This window comes from Rhopalosiphum maidis, chromosome 1 (genome assembly GCF_003676215.2).
Source record: "Rhopalosiphum maidis isolate BTI-1 chromosome 1, ASM367621v3, whole genome shotgun sequence".
NCBI lineage: Eukaryota > Metazoa > Arthropoda > Insecta > Hemiptera > Aphididae > Rhopalosiphum > Rhopalosiphum maidis.
The window spans coordinates 6,415,377-6,438,415 of record NC_040877.1 but is presented as its reverse complement, the minus strand read 5'-3'; the positions used below and the strand labels follow the sequence as shown (position 1 = coordinate 6,438,415).

Sequence of the window (23,039 nt, the reverse complement as noted above, 5' to 3'; positions counted from 1 at the left end):
TAAATTAAATTTCCTATCCGTTGGCCGTCTTTGCGCTCTTATATATTATATAAGTATACAAACAAGTATTGCCATTCTAACTGCAGGTTATTATAATATACAATATATATTACATTAGTACGATATGCCTCGTTCTTTAACATAATTCGAGTACTAAATTCTCCATTTAAAAATATCATACCACGTATATTATAGGTGCGTATATTGTTGTAACGCACTGAGCGGGTTTTCGGCGATGTAGACCAAAAATCAACTACCAAAATCCTTCCAAGGAAATCGCACGTTTTACTATATATAATATTCAATACATTTATAGGGCACCACTTCAATGCTCTACATACAATTGCACTAATATAATATGCATTGAGTTATGCATTTGAAAATAAAAATAATAAATATTCACTCGAAATACAAAATATATATCATGAATACTCTTTGTGTGTAAAATGAAACGCATAAATGTTTAATATTGATTTATTCATTTAATAATAATTACAGGCGTCAGCCCAATTTTCAGTAAATAAATAACAGTGATAAATTATATAAAATACGGAAAAAGAAAATATTAAATACACATATTATAATAATTATAATTATTATTTTTTTATGTATAAATATATATATATATATATACATATATATTTGGGTGAGAATAAAATACGAAAGAATCACTTGTATCATTATTTAACGATTTATCGGGAAATGTAGCATAAGAATATTGTTCTCTGTTGTTTAGTGCTTTTAAATTATAGTAAATTTAATATTTGGTGAATATATTTATAACCCGTCACAATGAAGCACGTGCACACGACTGAATTCAAAAGAATCGCGTTGACGGGTTGATGTAAAACTTAAATTAACCCTAAATTCACAGAGTAAATAAATTAGATCATAAATATTTCACAACGATAATTTAAATAAACGTTTTGATAAATCATAAATGCTTTGCCCCCAATAATCATATACAATAGCGCGTAGCCATATACTAATACATTATTATACAAAAAATACATGATCCATTAATTATTATAATAAGAGGATGATCATTTTAATAACAAACACTCATATTTTCAAAAAATATTTTTCAATTTTTTTTTAATTTAAATCATTGTTATTATATTATATATTAAGATTCTGGTTGTAAAATTAAAAATTCGATTACATAACTATAACTAAAAATGGTATATTAAAAAAGATAATAATAATAAAATATGTAGTTTTTTTAGAGTTGAAATATTAAAATAATATTATTTTAAGAATGTACATCCCAGAATGATTTTTACTGACAGCTGGTTGCGTAACATTATGATAACATATTTGTACATAATAATATAGTATAATTTTTATTATTATTATTATTTATTTGCATATTTTAGATTATAGGCGTATAATACATGGAACATAATTTGCGTCGACTGCTTTAACACGGCGGGCAAACACATTCATCGAATATTTTACGATAAATCACACGCGATCCAAAAGAGTGATTTACACAGTAAGCACTGCACTCACTACATCATGTACCTACTACCCCACGCATCGCGTGTACAAAAATTGCACGATAACAGTAATCGAATAATGAAAAAAAAAAAATTGGCATAATAGCAAAATACTGTGTGAACAACCGCCGTTGGTTCTTCTTATTTAATAGAGTTTCGACCAAATGATAAAAATATGATGCTGTATATACGCGTCCGTCATAGCAGCACTAAATTACATATCGTGTTGCAGACGAGGGCGAGCGAAAAAATAGAAATTTATTTACGGTAAGCGTTCAATTTACTAGTGTGACAGAAACAGAGATCAGTGAAACAAAAATACGTATAATGTATCATTTTGAACGTTCACGTTTCAGCAATGTGTGACAAAATAATAGTAATAGCTGAACGTTAAAAATTATATATTTGTTAATGACACTCCGTATTTAACGCAAACGAAAATAATCATATTATATCCCACGGCATATATTGTATACACATATTTAAAAACATTAAAATAATTTTAGGTTAAAGTTTATTGTGTAAAACTGTTAAAATATATTTTTTGTATTTAACATTTTTTTTCCCCGTAGATGATAAAAATGTCTTGCCAGAGTACGCTATACACTATGGTAAATACAAACACTATATTATACTAATTTAAAACGAATACGAATATCTAATAATTTGATTGCAAGTATTAAGCAATTTTTTTTTGTTTTTTTTTTTTTTAGTTTCAGTATTCAGTTATAAAGTTTACACAATAATTGTTGTTATATTAATATGATAATACAATAATATTATTATTATTACTTTGATATAGGTAATTATCATTATTTCTTTAATACAAACGGCACAGAGGGTAGGCAATATAGGCACAGTGCTGTCATGAATTGGTTTTTCCAATAGAAAAAATTATAAATAAATGATAATTATTAATATTATTATTATTATTATTATTATTATTATGAATAATAATATTTATGATTTCTTTTATTTTATCACATATTTATTAAATAAATTAAAAATTCAAGAATGATAAATCATGTTGTATGCAAGCAAGTGATGAGAATAGGTAAAAAGTACACAACTAGTAACTATATAATTGCATAATAAACATACCGATGGGAGGAAACGTTATAAAAAAAAAAAAATAGTTTCATATTATCGTCATCATGGACTCTGCAGTAACATCAGGAGTGTATACGCATAACTATTCGCACGATACATGAAATACGAAATTACTTATATACGGTACATGGATACAGTTGAAGTATGCGTCTCGTCCCAGTAGTAAAATATAATATGAATATTTAATGGATGTATTAATTAAAATAAATCGAGACATATTTTATAAAACACCATAATAAACGAGAAACGACAACTCCAACTCTGAGAGAAGAAAATATTGTCGGCTTCTCAGCAGAGGAAACACATACGCTGAACTAGGAGATATCACGTACGAAAAAAATATGTATTATAATAAATCGTTTTTTTTTTTAGACATCGTCCTATATGTGTACGAAAATAATCTAATACCTGAGGGCAGAATAAAAAAAAAAATAAACTCTAAACTCACAGGTAACATAAATTTTTTTTTGGCAACTACGTTTTAATGCTGTTATTTCGTTTTCTTTTTTTTTACCGAAAAAATAGAGATATTTTATTTTATTTGAATGCTATAAAACCACTGATTTTACGAAATGTCTAGACTAATTTGAACAATCGACATAAGACTTTTTTTTTTGTAGCGAAAAAATACCACATCAATTCCAACAAAGAAATCGTACACAAATTATTATATTATTATACTATTTTGTATCTGAATATGCATTGTGCAGCTGACAACCATATTACCTACAAATAAAATAAAATACGATTTATGTCACAGTATTACTACAGTGTGATGATAATACTACCTTTTTTACATTAAAAGTGTAATATATAATGTAAAAATAAAATGTACAAATTAATGTGAAACTAACATGTGATTGTGTATTAGTTATCGTACGTCGTGGATTGTAAAACAAAATTTAAAAAATAAACTAAATCAGAGAGTAAAAAAACTAAACGTATTCGCGCAATATTTTCGAACTATCGATAAAATCGACGTAAACAATATAAATTCAAATCAAATTGATCAAATATAATTTGGTTATGATTAAAAATACAAAATATATTTTGTTTAAAAGTTTGGAGCTTAAGTATTTTAAAAATTTTGTTCTGAGTGCCGTGTAATATTGCGAATATAAAAATAATAAATAGTATAAATGATGCCACATAGTAATTTTAACACCGCCCGACGAAATACAATCAATAGTATTATACGTGTGAATGAGAAATTCGAAATGAAAGGAATTTCATCATTTCACGGTACGACGGCTGAACATGGATTTGTACTCTTGTGCGGCGTTTGACGAACTGATGTGAGCGTATAATGTACGATCTATTGATGTTACAAGAAAAATTCGCGTGTACAAAACACGAAAAATATCGAAAATTTACCCATGCAGATGGAAAGTGTATAAAATATATATAAATGTATAAGCATATACCAAAAGTAATACAAAAATATCGATCGGTTAACTTTTAAAAGTTTTTGCACGGGAGTATCGAGTCAACTATATTATGTATATTATATATTTCATTCGATGTGTATTATAGTACAACATTAAAACCGCAGTCGGTAAAACATATTTTTTACATAAATTATATATTCGTTGAAAAAAAAAAAAATTAAAAAAAATAAAACCATTGCGTTTACCGTTTTCGAGTTTATACGTAGTTATAATAATAATTTTATGCGACGACGTTCGCGCACACGACTTTTGACGCACCGCTATTATTTATACGTTGTTTAAACGACCGACTCGGTACCGGATAAATAGGGTGAATGGTACAACCGGTGCAGCACCGGGACACAGTAATATTTCGATCCAACTCAATAGAAACACTTGACAAGCTTACGTAACGGTTCCCGGCACCTAATAATAATTATGGTTTAAACGCGAGCTTATTATATAACGCACAACGTCGAGGTAATTTTCACTCGGTAACACGACCCGGTTGTTGAACGATTTTTCATCGCGTTCAACTCCTCACGCGAATTATATAAGTTATACTCCGACTAATTATTTTAAATGTAATCTCATTATTTATAAGCCTCGAAATATCACCGGCAATAAAAAATACTAATAATACGATCTGACGTCCGTTGCGTTGTCGAATTATATGATCCAATATATTTTATCAACGAAAATATCAACTCGTTTCCTTCATAATAAATAATAATGCATTTAAGATTGATAACCACGGTATCTGGAAAATTGAGATACACGAGTTAGGTTGATCACAGACTAAAGTTTCTTAAAAATTTTAAATCAGTGACAAATTATTGGATTTGAAAAACGAATGCAAACGCAGCTGGGTTTAATCGAAATAATGTACAAGATTTTGTTAAAATAACGAGACGCCTACTGTAAAATTAACTTTTTTATATTTTTTCCCAATCACATTCTAGGTTTTTATATTTTTTTTTCGTTAAAACTACTCAAAAACTTTAGGAAAAAAATGACTTTTAATACGTAATGACATGCTGCTTTTGAAACTTTATGACAATTTAAAATTATTGACGCACTGTATTTCATTTTTAAGTTTTTAATATTCTAAAAATTGTTTCCCAAAAAATTCATTATGTGTTTTAAAACTCATAGGCTAGGTTATTTTATATTAGCTGTGATTCCGTTTCAAACATGGTTAAATTTTTATTCTGAAACAATAAATATTTTATATTTTATTATGTTAATAATTTTCAATATTTTGGTATGCGATAAACATTATTAAATTATTTGATAGTTTTAAATTTTGTTCGCTTAAATTTTATATTTTAATGTGCGATAAACTGTAATATGTTTAAGTGTAGCCAAAGTCTATTAATAATTTTTATAATATTTATGAGTGCTTTTTTAACTTCAAAATGAAAAGTAAGATTATATTAAAACAAACAAAAAAGCTTTTACCAATACATACATTATAATTTTAGATAACATTATGTATATTACAATATTATCCATTCTTGCATAGTGTTAAAAGTGTTAAGATTCTGTAACAAAATAGATAAAATATAAAATAATGCATTTTAAAATAAACACATTACATTAACGTAATATTTTTAAAAAATAACAGTAAGCTATATATACAAATATGTAGTGCGTGATGAAAATCACCTAACCGACAACATTTTTGAAGTAAAAAAATTAGAAGGTTGAAAAACAATACGAAATAATCGAAAACACTTATAGTTGTAAAACATGGAGTTGATTCAAAAAATTAAAAATACTTTATTGTTTATGTAACAATATGTTATATTATATACTCGTACATAAATTAATACACATATATACATATTAAACAGTGTGAATTTAGCACAGTTCTCGTAGATAAACTTTATACAATATGTATTGGGTTCATAATAATATCTACAGTATTATTCACTAAACTTCACTTTTGAAAAAATGAAACATATATTATAACGAAGCAGAAAAGTAATCGCTTTACGTTGTACCGATAAATTTATGTTGACGTAAGTGAATGTAGTTGTTATTAATAAAACAAATTTGCGTCATATATTTTGATTTTCAATCGGAAACAAATTCAATTTTTTAAATTATACTCACGTTATAACGTAGACACGTTTTTAAAACGAGGAATCAATCTACACATTATAACTTGTATAATATAGCTGAACAATTTGACTCTTTACACTAACTTCGAATCGTAATAATACTTTAATGGATGTATAAATTATAATATTATATACAACGAGTACCAAGTTCCAATATCCTAATGTGGGTGTCACTGTTGATCGACCGGTAACCGAAAAGTTTCTATAGTTTGTGTATTTTTGTCGCTGTGATGTGAAATCACGTACATTGATCCAACATTTCAATAATATACTTTGTTCGGGGCCTTATTCGCATTACAATAATAATAATAATAATTCGCAATGCATAATATATATTATAGTCCCATCCAGCGAAATTGCAGTCCTTAAACGAAAATGTGACACTTAAGGTTCAAACGGTTTTTATAATATATTATTTCATATTTTTTTTATTTCTCTGTTTAACATTAAACGGCTTTGATTTGATCTTTAATGCCTCGAAATACGATACTCGCTCTTAATCCGGTGGCGGGAAAATCGAGTAGAGAGGTTATAGGTATTACGCTGTCCGTATCGAACGAAATCTAGATTAAGTGGCAGCTAAACTGCAAAGATCAAAAGAAATAATTATATCATTTACATTTTTGTTATAAGTATATTGAATCGTTTCGTCGTATTAATCAGTTATTAAAGCGAAAACCGGGGCGAGAGCACACGCTCGGCGAATCACCCTGTATATGTATGTACATCATAACGCACTATATATAATAAGGACTCGATTGAAAAGTTAACTCGATACGGGGCTTAGTACCAGCCGGTAGCATTATACATATACATAATATTATGGGTGTGTGTGTGTGTGTAATATGTATACGATATATATATATATATACTGCGTATATGAGCGGTTTTCGGCTAATGGGTTTCGTGTCCGTTCCATCCGCCGGTGTTAGGGATGACTGAACTCCGACGAGCGTCTATTTACACCGAGATCGCGGGGACTAATGGTCGAGTCGGATTTTCGAAAATAAGAATCGTACCTGTACCTATATAATAATAACGCTATACAGCCAGTGTAATGCGGCAACGCTCATTACGACGGCGTTTTACCCGTAAAACTCTGCGAACGAATACGGGGAAAATCGCGTATACGTACACGCGGACACTGGTGAACTGTTTTATATTATTTATACGATAATCGTATGCCTCGTAATATTATTATTATTATATTGTACCGCACGAAAGGTCGAGACGCGACTTGTTGCGCGTCGGGCGACACGACGGTATTGCGGATCTGGTAATCCCTAAAATATTATTATCCGGACTTTTCGCGTGCGAGTTATTACGGTCCCGTGCGCAGTTATAAATTTAAGACAGTAATTAGTTACTTTGACTTCATTTAATTATTCAATACACAAAAAAACTGTCCACAGAATTGACGATAAATGGATAAACAACAAAAAAAGGGAATATAATTATTTTTTTATGAACAAAATACAACAATTAAATGATTTTTTTTTTTAAGTATACCTACTTATTACATTTATGATCATCGTTTTAAAAAAGCTATTAAACTTTAATAATCACATCTTTAAAAGTTGTAATGACAAGTGACGTGAATAAGTATAGTTTTTGTTTAGATTGTTTTTACAATATATTTATTGGACGTTATCTGGTTATAGTGCCGATCGATACAGAATTTTTCCTTAACTTTGTATGTCTAAAAAGAAGTTTTTTTTAATTTGACGTAGGTAACTGGTCTAATTCGATTTGCGATGACTTATATGGCATCCAAATCTGGAGATTGACCAAAGTCTCAAATCTAAAATTGTTCCTACCTTTTCAGTTTATAAACTTATGTTTATTAACCAAAGCTCCCTGGTACGTTTGCATTAAAACTCTTAATAATGATCTTACAATTCCTACTCTCTCTGAACTTGCTTCCACTCACTATATAAAATTCCACTCCAACACATTGCAGGCTCACACAAATCCTCTAATATTAAATCTATCCTCTCACACTATCCCAGATAATCCTCCCCGACGCTTAAAGCGTAATTGGCCACGCGATCATCAAAACAAATAGTTTTCGATGTAAAGTACTAAAAAAACAACAAAAAAACTCATGCAAGCCGAAGTAGTGTTACTGGACGGGGCCTTCATTCAAGCCGTCAAGCCCCGTTTAAATTGATTATAATATGTATTACTTATTATATTTTTGTTATTTACAGATTGTAATATTTACTAGCAAAACGAAAATTAATTAATGAACTATGACATTTTTTTCACACTCAATGTGTATTGTAAAGTTCAAGAAATCAATCAGTGTCGACCGTTCTCACTTTACTCGTACATTCTTGTATTGACGGTTAATATCTACCTATACTTTTAATAATCAAAGTACGACGACACAACAGCATAGTCGGTTTCCGAAAATTTCGTTTCAACCAGTTCTTCATAAAACTAAATCATACTATTCATATACATGTATATATCGTCAAAATTTGTAGTAGAAATCACTAGAAATACGTGTACGATCTTACGTTACACGCATTCTACCATAACATTACAAATAACAATACATTCGGTATAACATTAATACATAATAATTAATGTTAATGTATACCATGCTATTCAATTATTCTAATTGAAACGATTGTTGTTTTCGTGAAATAATAATACACAGATACCAATATCGGATATTGGAAGGTGCCAAGAAACTATTTTGGAGCGAGTATTGGATTCGAGTAAATAATATAGTACAAGACGAAAAAATCGACAACGAACGTAGGAATATACAAACGTGTTTTGCCCGCTTTTTAAGTCGAATTTGGACAACAATTCAAACAATTCCTAATAGACATATTATTAATGTTTTTTTTCATGTTTATACTTTGAGCATTGATTAGTTAGAGTAATGCTTAATATACGCGCTACATAATCGGTATTATTGTTAGAATATAATGGAATAATATATGGGTACCCATATAGTATTATCCTTAATATAAATATGTTTTAATAATTAAAATAGTACTAATTATTTATTTTTTTAATTGGATACATCAACATTTTCAAAGTAATTATCCACTAGATAATTCACAGTAAAAATGACGTTTCTCATTTAAAAAACAGAAATTTGTACAAAAAATCAGAATTTGAATACATTAAAAATTATATTTAGACTTAACTATCTAATCATTAGAGTATAATACATTGAAAGAATGTTATTTATTTACGCTTTTCTTAACGTAAATTAATAATAATTAAATATTTAGCTACTATAATTAGGTATTTAACCTGTACATTTAATGGAATTGTAAATGTTTTTATTTCACTAATTAATGTTGGTAAGTATTCATAATACATCAATATGATGATAAAATATTTTCAAACGAGTTGTTTGCAAGATTAATAAAACATTGAAATGTATTGTTTAGATTGAAATAAACATTATTTCGTAGTGTCGCTTCGAAAAAATAAATCTAGATTTTTTTATGCTCTTAAAAAAAAATAAATCCTTTGTAGTCAACAACATAATGGAAAAGGTAAATATTTAATCATTTGACGTTTGTACTTTTATTTGGTTAATGGAACATTAATATTTTTCATAAATTCGTTCGAAACTTTTGGTTCGCGTAGTTTATTGTGCATGTGCGTTGCAATGCATTTCTTTATTTGTGTACAGTCTAAATTACTAATATATATGAGTTAAATATAAATTATAAATCTAAAATCATGTTTGAAAAAAAAAATGTAATTAATATTTATTATTTATATTGGTTTTTATTTTTTAATAAAACCATTAAGTTATAAATTGTAATACTCAAAATAATAATAAGATAAAACCTGCAAAAAAATATCGTTATTTTTTTTTTAGTTGTTGAAGGTATAATTTCCAGCGAAGATAGTTTTGAAATAAATATTAATAAAATATTTATGAATGATAATTTAAAGAATTTCGTTTTTAAATTTTAACTATGTTTGAATGCAATTATTAATATATATTAGAATTAATTTAAATTTATCAATCGTATTAAAAGCTTAAAGCACAATAGTCAAATAATGTACATAACTACCGAATTAGTTTGATGTAACGAATATTAATATTAAAACATAAAATATATCATTAAAATGGTATACATTTCATACACTCAATGTCACAGGTAAATGTTTTTGATTGATTACTTTCATAAATTATGAATTTATTCAGGGAAAATAATGGACAAATATCATTGACAAACGATAAATACTTGGAATTTATAGTTTTTAAATCACATTAGGTAAAAATGACATTCAATTAATAAATATAATTCAAAATTAAAATATTTTGTCCTTTTAAAATATTGATACACTAGACAATGAAAATATCCTTTTTGATAATAATCTGAATATAAATAAATGATCTATGGTTATATTTTTAATTCTAATGACAAAATTTAATTTTAAAAATGTATAAAAATCATTGAAATAAATAATAATTATTATTAATTGAAATGAAACATAATTGATATGCAATAATTCTGTTTTGTATTACTATACTTATAAATAGAGTCCGGATTTTTATGCAAAAACATATTTTCAACAAGCGTATGCTGTTTGATGCAAATAAGAAATGTTTGTATTTCATAACCTGTAGAATCTGTCAAAAAAAGTTTTTTTTGCATATTAGTGCATATTTTGACTTCAGAGAATATTTCAGAATATTTTAGTTTATTGTACATATTATAGAATATTTTAGCATATTTCCGTTATATTGGATTATATTAAGGGAAATTTAGCATACATAAGACAATAACCACGGACCACCGTACTAACTTTACTTCGGAAAATTTGGAAAAATATATTATTGTACATTTCTTTTAAAAACATTGTATAATTATTTTTTTTTTTTTTTATGGCATAATGTAACATAAGATATACTTATTTAAAAAATGATAAATTATAAATTCATAATCATAATCAATAATCATATTGCATTTTTTTTTTTTACTCATTAGTTAGTATTATCAATATTTTTCAGAATATTTTGAGAATATAACGAATATTTTTGGGAATATTTTATCAATTTTAGCTGCATATAAACATCATATTTCAAACGTTTTAACAGAATATAAATCCGGACTCTAAAAAGCATAATATACAATATCTATATTTTTACAAATGGCGTTGAACGCAAATATTGAACACTTACAGCTTAAACTTCCTTTTATTATGCAAGTATATAACATAATCTGACAACCAAAGTCGATACAACAGATTATAAAAACAACATATAAACTAAAAAATTAATTTAATTTTTATGTAGATTATTTTTAAGGAATGTTATTTCGCTATACGTGCAATAAATAACTCCAGTAAATTATTATCTATACCAAATATTTTAAGAACACAAGGGAGAGAGAAAATCCCCAATAGTTTTTATCATCCAATCAAAACTCGTCAAAAAAAATCGTCTTTGCCGCCGCATAATCTTTTACCTCCTTATACCTTGATCTTATATTTTAGTACGCGTTTCCTCCGCTTTCGGTAAAATCAGTACTAAAAAAATATCCAACTTATAAGTCGTTTTAAAGTCTTATTACATTTTCTTATTTAATTTCGTATATTAACTTGAAATATCTTATAAACCAAAGATTGTGATAAAAACTTGGAAGCCTATTTATTTTAATACGTATTCTTTAAAACTTAACAGCAATTTACTAATTAATAAACCACGCTCAATTTTACAATACATATGTATCGTTCACATTTGACAAATCGTAGTTTTAAGTTCTTAAATTAATTGTCGTATGTGAGTATTATTAAAATAGTTTTAAATTAAATTACAACTGAATTTGAAATTTAACTATGAACAAAGAAGAAATCAAAAAAATTATTAAACATATAAAAGATTACTCATTGATAACAGTAATAATATTCATTAATCACATTGGAAATTAATTTGTATTATTTTAAAGTAAGAGGGTACTAATATGTACTTAATAATAAAAATAATTCGAGATTTTTAGTAGAACAAAAAAGTAATTGATTTCATAAGGTTTTATTTCTCAATAAATATACAATATACTTAGGATCAACGATTTGTGTTTGATTAAGTGTTTCAGACGCTTTTTATGTTACAAACCCAATCTAGTGGAAATTATATGTAGATTGTGTTTGGATATCAAAATTGTAAAAAACTCATCATTTTCTTTTTCCAATGAATAGAAAAAAAACAAGAAAAATAAAATAAAGTACGAAAATAAACAGATAATTTTATAGTCATTACATATAAAATGCATTGGACCCTTTACTCGGAATCGGTTTTGAAGTACGATGAATAATCGCTTTCAAATTTAATGGACAGCTCATAATAATAATATGCAACATGTCGCAAAATTAATCTACTCAAAATGTAATTCCAGAGTAACTAAATTTTGATTGGATACGATATAAATATTTGACGAGTAGTATAATATTGAAATTAATTTTTCACATATAAAATTAATAATTAAAATAAAAATTAATAGTTTTACATATTTAAAAAAAAAATTTATATTTATATGTATATATAAAAAAAAACATATACTTTTAATAATATATACTTAGGCAACGCTTTCATGCCACTCGTTACTGTTTTGTTTATTTAACTATATATATATATATATATATATACAATAGCTAATAAAAGTATTTTTCTAAAGTCGACTCATCAAATTTAAACCTATGTAAAGTTTATAATTATGTAAAAGTGACGTTATTTCAAGTTGTATTAACTTCAAAATGTGTGACGTAATAATCAATTATTTTATTTAGGCACTTTTATTTCATTTTAATTAGTAAATAAATACCTATCCACAATAAGTAAACAATCGAATTGAGCTAACAAATATTTTACCGCCTAATTTAAATAACTGAATAGTAATTCGATTTCTTTGGTACTCACCTCAAAGTTTAGAATGCCGTTTCTTTCGTGGTCCAACGATTGAAAGACATAGTGAGCGTATTGACTTATGTTGGCTGCGACAAAATAATAAATACAATATCAATGACAATTGCGGTATAAACACATTTGGGCTTTTTCGCCTTGTGTTACCTCCTTGAGGGAAGAACTGCGAGTAAATGCCGCGGAACGCGTCTTCTTTGATAAGACCGGTCGGGCATTCCGTCTTGAAATTGCGGTAAATTTTTTTGATTTCCGATTCCGTGAAACCCGTTGTCCGGCAAAAGTATTGTACGCTTTCGGGCCTGTATCTGGGCGGTGTTTCTAAATCATCAAATTCGGAATCTAAAGAGGAAAACGTCGTCATAGTAAGATTAATAAAATGTGTTAATATTATTGGCGGACCGATTTTACATTTGCGGAACAATATTGTGCGATATATTATTATACAGCGATTATAATTTATGCCGTGCAAGCTAAAATGGTAATAATTTCGACGTGAACTAAAAGCGGCGTAAAACATGCTGAAACAGTGTATTTTATTATAAATTGACACTTGACCTTACCGTCGCTCCGAGACGCCCGTACACAAATTACGACTATACTTAACGGCCTATAATATTGAAAAAAGAGGGAGGCGTACCCGACACGACCCGACGCTGATCAACGACCCCGGCCTTATAGCGACTTGTGTTTAAGTTGTTTTTTTTTTTTTTTTGCATCGCTGCGATATTCAGTTCGGCGAAAAAAGAAGGAGGAACAAAAAAAGAAATCTTACGATATCGGAAAATTAACTTTTTGTGATTTCGCTGCGTCTGCGTACATTCAATTATTATAATATAGTATAACCGAACAATTTACGTAATGGGCCAGTACTGTTCGGTGGTTTTGATGTGTGCCAAAACGTAAAAACTTAATCTGCTCTAATAAGCCACTGTTTAGCTGTTGTGATAAGTGGTTATAGAAATGTCGGTGGTTTTTTTTTTTTTTTTATTATTCGCGTTTATTTTTCTCATATATAAACGCCGATGAATATAATATGGACTTTTAGTATTCAAATCAATCAATATAATATTAATATATTATACATGAATTTGCATAGTAAATGGCGTGGTTTTTATATTTTTGCGATTTAAACGGTATATTGGTCAGAGTTATTACGGTCATAACATTATCCAAACCCCAAACAAATATTACGGTCTAAACGAGTGGTCATAAAATTCATAAACGATTATTTTTTTTTATTTATTTATTTATTATTATTATTATTATTATTATTCGGTATGAAATTGTAAATATCGCAGCTTATATGTAGTTGGTTTGTTGATCAACTTAATTTAATTTTGACTTGTTGTGGATAAACAACAACAAATATTTAACGAAATACTTGTACCGTTCTAATTATGCATGTCATTTTAATTGGATTAACAATAAATACACCAAAATATAAAATAAACGAACGCTAAAAAATATTAATGAACGTATTTAACACAACAAAATGTTACAACCTTCCCATATAATGTAGGGAACTGTTATGCCATTGTATAATAATATTATGTACCTACGCGTATGAAAGGGTGTCAAGTATAATTAATTTATAAACTAAATTGTATGCAACTTCCGAAATATCCCAATCACATCGGTCCGTCGTGCACCAATGGTAACAATAACAATATTGTAATAATGATAAAACTATGACCACTGTTGGTGGGAAAAAATCGGATTTCGTAGTTTTATCGGAATAAGATTTTTTTAAATGATATATTTTTTGTCGATGTTATCTGCGCTCACATATTATTATCGTTGTGATAACGTCATGTACTGTACAATACCGACTCGAATAAAGACCACGACATAATCACGCAGAGGACAGCATTTCAAGCATTTCACGTCAAAGGCTGTGTTGAATTCAGTACAAAATCAATTATAAATACTCTCCGCAGATAAGCACAAACCACGTGTAATGGGCACCCATAATGTATCGTTCGTATGCAAGTTAATGCGGTTTAAATGTGATATTATATTCGTCGAATATCCTATTAGAATTTCCGATTATGCCGGGAAATCGAGTTGAAATATACTCATGCTCGAGAACTTACGTGTGGAATCGTTCAGCGGAGGTGTAAAAATATGTCCCGTGAAGTCGATTAGGAAATATAAGGATTTGCGACATTGCGTCTTGATTGGCGTTTATTGTAATCTTAGTCTACGATGAACGAGCACGTGTGTACGGATGAGTATAAAATATACAAGTATACGATCAGTACATTTTGTGTTGGTAGTTAGTTTTGTTTGATAATAATTTGTACGAATGTCTTTTGCAGACTCAAAATGTTTTTACTTGGGAAAACCAAACTATGTAATAGTACTGTAATTAGTTGATATTAAAAAAACTTTAAAATTAAGTACTCTTTTTCTTAAGTTTCGCGTCTGTACATAATAGTTTCGTAATTTAATTTAAAGGTTAATTTAAGCGATCCCAAATTATATAGTAATATTGTATCGCATGCGAATACAATCTGAAACTTGTGACATAAGCTTAAACATTTTTTTTTTTTAATCTCTATTAAAATTAAGAACAGCTTATTATTAGTTAACATTAAGTTTTGAATAATTTATAATATGTTGATGAAACATTTTAAAGAACCAAGTTTGAAGAACCTACCGTACTTATAAACGATTAAGTTCAGAATTTAAAACCAACAACAGGTATCATTAATTATTTATTATAGTATCAAAAAAAAATTATAATTAAAATAATTAAATTTTAATCAATCAATAAAATATTAAATTAATATCATCGTTTTTTTTTTCTTTTGTTAATACTCTTTGAATGATTTAGCTATATACGAACTACATTCGGTTATATCAGAATGCTTCTGATAAATTAAATAAACCTAAAGTTTTAGTTTTTGATGCTGTTTTCGAAGGTAAACTTACCAGTGAGAAATGTCTCCCGCGGTAGCGATTCTATTGGACTTTAGTGTAAAAGCACTCAATCTAAAGTAAAGTTCGTAGTAAGAAGAAAGCTCGGAGCGATGCAACGACGTCTAAATTACAGAGTGAACTGTGTGAATACGCGGAGACACACACGGCGGGGAACGTTCACGGCATGCAAGACGATGGAGAGTGGGATTCGTGCAGAGGAGGAACGATGGAAGATCGGTCGGGTGGAACGGTCAAAGGAATAACCTCGTCAAACCGACCGACGGCGCAGGTTACTACTACTGTAAAACACACGCGGCGGAGGTCCAAAAACCACAGTCGTCCGACGAGAAAGCAGGCTAACGGCGGGTGCACGTCTACGTCGTCTTTTGTGTGTTGTGATGACTTTTAAGCGGAGCCAAACTCCGGACGTTTTCGGGTAGATCACCGTTATCAAACGATACGATCATTACGACGGCGAATCGTCTGACCATGCGTCAGTGGCGGATCTAGAATTTTTTTTGGAGGGGGGGGGCGGGGTTTTAAATCGTTCGTATTCTTGTTTTCGTGTCTTAACGTTTCGTAAACTCGATATTTAGAATTTGATTTCAAGCCTCACACATCGTATAATATAACTCTCAACGAGGGGGGGGGCGGGGAGGTGCGATGGCCCGATGGAGGCCCCCCTTGGATCCACCACTGGTATCCGTAGTACCGGCAGACGACGTAGCCGCGGACCCGCGCGCGACTTGAGGGCACATGCCGGGTCGGTGACCCGCGACTGACCTAAAGAGAACTTGACGCCGGTCCACGCCTGCCGGATGAAGTTGTACACCCGTCTGTAGAGCGGCCGGTCGGACGAGGACGGCGACGACGGCGGCGGCGGCGACGACGGTGACTGGCCCCGGTGGTGGTGATGGTTGTGGTGATAGTAGGACGTCTTGTCCGCGAGGTGGTGGTGAATGTTGTGCCGGCGCTGCGGGTGCGCGCGGCCGCGGTAGTACACGCTGCTGTGGTTGAAGTGGTGCAGGTAGTGGTGGTGGTGCAGTAGGTTGCCGGTCGGCTGCGGCTGCAGGTGGTGATGGTGGTGGTGGTGATGGTAGTGCCCGGTGCCAGCGAGAGCGGTGCGGCCGGCACTGCTGTTCACCATGACAGCGGCCGCCCGCAGCGCATGCGGCCGCCCGGAGCGCGCGTCCACGTCGTCATCGTAGTACCGTTCGTCGAACGCGTCCGGCCACTCCAAGTCCTCGAAGCCGATCGTCTTTCACGCCGGGCTGCACGATGGCCGCGTGGCCGCCCGCCGTCGCGTCACCGACGGGACCGGCCACCGCTCGCGCCGTCGTCGCTGTGTTCCCGTGTGGCGACCGTGCGCGAGGGTAGTGCGGTCGTACTACCGCCGCGAGACTGCTATAACAATGCGACGCGTTGTGCGCCGCCCCGCGCCAGTGCCCGTCGTCCCGTAGTGTCCGCGTCAACGCTAATCACAAGACGACAATAAAAGTACATACGCATTATAGCAGTTGTTCGTATGTCACTGTGAATATTGTTATCGTAACACTATGAGCCTTTGAGGGCGCGCGCGTGTGTGTGTGTGTGTGTGTGTCAGAGACGTGTGGGGTATTGACCGGTGGTGTGCCGAGCCTGTTTATTTAAGAATTTTCACAACTCGTCCAGCCGTTAGTCGTAATTAAAATCGAATCCGCTTGACGATGGTTTGACCGACAGTCGAGATGACTTGGTCAGTCCGCTTTGAACGAGTCGCGGTTATTGGTATACAAAAATACATTTTTTGGTTCGTTTGGTCTTAGTGGTTGTGTACATTATATTACACAACACGTACGTATGATACGTTGTTTTACTGTGCGCGGTTTTAAATACAACTAATTCAATAGTATAACAATAACAATAGGCAATAATATAATAATTGTTTATTGATGAGGCAACGGTGCTCGTTTAGACGCGAGCAGATAGACGCAGAGTTATCTAACTTGACAATCTCGTCAACACAGTCGGGTCGCGTGTATTCATCACCTCGTCCGCCTTCGACTATCATAAAATATTGTGAATTTGAAACGATATTTTATGAAAGGGTATTGACGCATGTTTTTCGAGTCTATTAGAGGTAAAAATGGCGGCCGGCGTAAGGACTTTGTGTAATCCGAAGACGGATAATGGTATTTATTGGATTTCTAATGGCGAATTGAATGTGGTTCTCGTTTATTTGAATTCGGTCTTTTTGATTTTGGCTTTACTTTCTTCGTTCGATTTTTACGACGTCTCCCGAAATCCGATTCTACGGCTATCTAACACGAATATCCACTTATGGTAACTATATTACTATAAGTCACAAATTTGTATAAGATACACAATTCATATTTGTTTTTTTTCCAGATATGCGATAAAAACATTAAGAACGAATTGAAGAAACGTCCGAGTATGTAAAATAAAATGTAGTGAATAAAATTGAAACACTCAATTAAAATGTGTATCTCATCAATACAAAACGTATTCAAAAACATTAAATTTGAATAAAATATATATATATAGTTTTCGTGTCTATAGTGTTGTTTGGGTCATTTAAAACCAAATATTAAATTGTGTGCAGTTGTATTTTATATAATAACGGTCTTTGTACTTTCGTTTTTTAAAAATATTTTTAACATTGACGTTTTAATAATATGACATTTTTGATTATTTATATCTAGTCCTAAGTAAAAAGTGTTGATAATAATTATTATTATTGAATTAAAAAGTCAAAAAAATATCATACTAAGTAATAAAACAATTTTATAGTCCTTAAAAGTACCAATTATATGATGATTGATGAGCTATTTTTCATTTAGGTTTGACAAGCGTTACAAAAGTAATCACCAAAATGGGTCGTGAATCGAAAAAAGGTCGAAGACCTACAAGAACTAGTAGCTGTAAATTTGGCGAGAGCAAAAATGTTTTTTTCTTTTTTTGTAAAAACAATGCATGTATTCTTTTATTGCATATACATTTCATGTGATACTCACATTAAATTGAAAACTGCATTGTTCAATATTATGAACCCGGAACTACTCTTCGATTTCAATAAAAAATCAATAAATTTCAGATGAAAACCGTTCCGAACAAAAATAAGTAACTATGCAATACCACAGTAAGTTAATTTATTTTTCGTATATAATACAAAAATAAAACCATTTTCCCATAAAATCCATCATTCTACTTGAATTTTATCGAATAATTTCCCGAATTTAATTATCGATATTGATTTACATTTTATACAGTACGAGTAACCGAAATTAAATAATAATAACTATCATAGTAATTATTGGATTCTTAAAATTGAATTTGTAGTTATTTTAATTTAAATATTAATATTCTTGTTGCTATTTTTATTAAACTTTAAGTTTTAGAAATTAAATAAAGAACGTTTGCCTCTTCACTCTACTCCATTACATTCGATAACATAACGGATGATCGCTATCGGTTGTCATAACGTCATGTTAAAGTAATCATGTCTGTTACACTAATCTGCGAAAACCGTGTATTATTAATAAAACATAATTTCAACATAATAATGGCCCGTGATGAATGAATTCTTATGATTGACCTAAAGTTAACTCCCCCCGAACGATATAAAACTATCAAAACTATTCATAACAGTATGACCTAAGATTGAAGTTTTCTTAGTGATTTGTGTATTTGTGCACGTATTTGTTTATCTCGACGTACTAACCGTCGTATTTTCGAACATCAGAGTACCGTCGATAATGAATTATAATATTATACGCGTTTTGGTTACGATAACTTTAAAATTCCAGTGAGACAATAAAAACGTATCACCTCGTTATAGAGAAAACTTTTACCGTTCAAAACTTATTTAAGCGTTACCCATACCCACGTATACAGTAAATGTCTGTAGCCGTAGACACTATAAAGGTATAGGAAAGCGTATTGAATCGTGAATGTGTATTCAAATATAATAATGCGTCACCATTGTCCTGTTACAGTGTACTTCGAAGAGGTAAATATGAAAGAAATATACATATTTTTCCAAGATCCAACTACTCGTATTTGAAGAAAACTAACGTTTTTATGTTTATAATTTTATAACACGGTACACGTACGAACAATTTTTCTGTGTGAGTTTCACCGTGTATTTTTACTTATTTTTTCACATGAAAACAACTTTCATTAATCATTGTGGTGTCCAAACAGTTGAACAATTATAATTATAGCTATATAACTCTTGAAGATAAGTTTTTGTAAAAAGAAAAAAGACACATTAAGACTAATCTGTTTATTTTTTTTTGTTATCGCGTTGCTCATAATGCAAGTCTTCTCGTTATAAAAGTTACTTTCTTTTGGAAATGACACATTCTTACCACGGCTAGTCTATACGTAAAAGTAATGTACGGAAATAGAATTCGTATAAAAAGTATAAGTTACAATAATAACTGTAACATATATTAAGACTGTGAAAACCAATAAATGATTCACAACGTTCCAGTATGTACCTTATTGATAGGTAATTCGTGTTGAACGACTTTATTTTTAATCAAAACTTTAAAAGATAAATTATTATTCTAGACATTTCAAACGTTTATGTTAAAAGTTATTTGTGAGTGCACACTCTTCACGATTTTTTCTCTAAACATAATTTACTCACCAAACAATAAAGCGATTAAATGTAATGGTTTTACTGTTATAACTTTGTAAAATCCATTTTATGCATTGCATTTGATAATGCCATAAAGAGATGAAAGTAATTAAAATACAATATTAATTATATTTTGCTATTACCGCGAAAGCATATTTTACAAAAATCAAAGCTGATAGTTTTAGTACATATGATAATATGACTATTTAAACTTTTTGCATAATACATACTATATATTTCAAATACATTGGCAATGAATGGTTGAATTAAACGGTTATTTATATAGAATAACTTTCAAAATACCAAGTGTTTTAGAAAAACGTTAATAAGTTTAATTTGAAGAATTTTTCTATTTAAATATTGTTATTTTAGCTCATAAGCGACAATATAAATAAATTGGTTTTACGGTAGACTCCTTTTTTATTATTATTCTTTTATATATGGATGTTTTAAAATAATAAAAATTGATGGATTCTAAAGTGAAATATTGAATCTAGTAGGTATTTCGGAAATGGTGTATGCAAAATTATTATTGATGGGTAAAATATATTTATTTAATACACCATTCCTTAATTTTTTTCCTATAATTAAAAAAAAACTATATTATTTTCTTTTTAAGCATTTCAATTTCACGTATTGACAAACTTTGTCGAAATCTGTACAACTGTACCTAAACTATTTTGTGGTTAAAAAATTTTTTATTAACCTCATAAGTCTTAAAACTTAATACAATGTAACTTATATGATTTCTTTAAAATAGCATTAAAATAAGTTTATTACAAAATTGCATGAATCATTTTACGAGGAATAAAATTTTAAATTTGGACAAGCTTTATCTAAATCATGAAATATTTCGTAGACAGTTTACTTCACTCAAAAACATTTTTCGTTGTATTTAATGAATCACCGTTGAAATAAAATGTAACATATCCATTAAAGTTACTTATTTAGCACTTGAAACTTATTAAATACAGAAAAAACTTCTTTGGTTATTTTAAATTACTTTTTAAAGAAATATTATGCATTTTACTTGATTAACTAATTATATAATTCAATCGTCAATATAGTACTAGTATACAGCTTATAGGCATAAGCATTCTAAGTACTCCTTATAGTAAAATAACTATTTGGTTTTATTTATTTTGTATTTAGTCTTAACAAAAGCATTTGCATATTATGTCTGAATTATACAAATGTTGAAGATAAAAAGCTGTAATACCTCTGTAACTAAACGTATATACGACTGTAAAAACTAAACAGTTTGTATAAAATTATAGATAAAACATGCATTTTAAAGTTCTTATATCGTAATATTTTTAATGCTTATATGTGTCATTAATAATTTTTATAGTAGACGATAAATTCATAACTATAAAATTATTACTAATATTATCACAATATAAATTCTGGTGGTCCATTTTATTTTGTTTCATTGAGTCATTAATATTATTATCTTCCTATTTTTCTATGAATAATTTTTTAATTATAAAAATTAATATTCAAAAAGCTTCATTTAGGCAATGTACCATGTTCTTGACAATTCTTAGAAAGTAGTCTATTTTTAAAACGGCGATTTTCAGTTTTCCTGTTAAGTTTAAGCGTGAAGAAAATCTACCAAATAAGTACAATAAATTCTAGTTTTGATCGAAATAAACTCCTATCCTGTAATATGGACCGTAGCCATTTTATTTCAAATATGGGACAACGTTTTCTTTAACTATTATCAAAAAAAAAACAAAAAATAAATAATAATAATAAAACTAATACTTATTTTCGATAGAAACATACTATTTGTTTAAACAACGAAATATACACTAACTTAGTCAAAATCTAATTTTATCGAAGTTTTTAATTCTATCAATGATATTAAATATAATATATATAACTATACCCATTCTCTATTTATTATCCGAACCGTAGTTGTTTTTCCTTTATTATAAACAATTTACTATTATCTCTGTAAGCTACGTAGGCTTATAACTATTTTTATGATTTTAATTTAACAAACCTCTTGACCTAATTTATTAGTACTTTCGGTTTAGATTAGAAAAGATCGTTATTTGAAGACCATGTATTTTTAATTAAAGTATTTTTCCAAATTGAATATAATGTAAAATGTTTCGTATACAACTAGGCATCTTATGTTCTTAAATCTAAACTGTATTTTACAAATTAACTTATTCCAACGATTCAAAAAATAATAAAACTATTATTATTTTAAGCGAGTTGAAAAAATATAATTTTTATTCTTTCCGTATTCAAGCTTTAGTGGAATTACATTTTTGCATCGAATTTGTCACGTAAACAATCTCAGTGTAAATATTTTGTAAAGCTGACTGGAGAGGCAAAAACAATCATAAATCGAAAATACGTGCAAATTAATCTGACCTAAACCATTTACCA

The 23,039-nt window shown here is 29.6% G+C and overlaps 1 protein-coding gene across 3 annotated transcripts in view; it reads right to left on the bottom strand.

Moving 5' to 3' along the window:
* Positions 1-23,039, bottom strand: part of LOC113560788 (calsenilin-like) — a 130,572-nt gene that overhangs the window by 62,351 nt on the left and 45,182 nt on the right. For 2 of the 3 annotated variants that reach the window (XM_026966856.1, XM_026966855.1), the window contains exons 3-4: positions 13,217-13,408; positions 13,067-13,140 (exon numbers count right to left, since the gene is read on the bottom strand). In XM_026966856.1, coding sequence (XP_026822657.1) covers positions 13,067-13,140; positions 13,217-13,408 — 266 coding nt within the window. Of the gene's footprint in view, positions 1-13,066; positions 13,141-13,216; positions 13,409-16,774; positions 17,232-23,039 lie in introns of those variants that run through there. The other variant, XM_026966854.1, reaches the window with a different exon arrangement.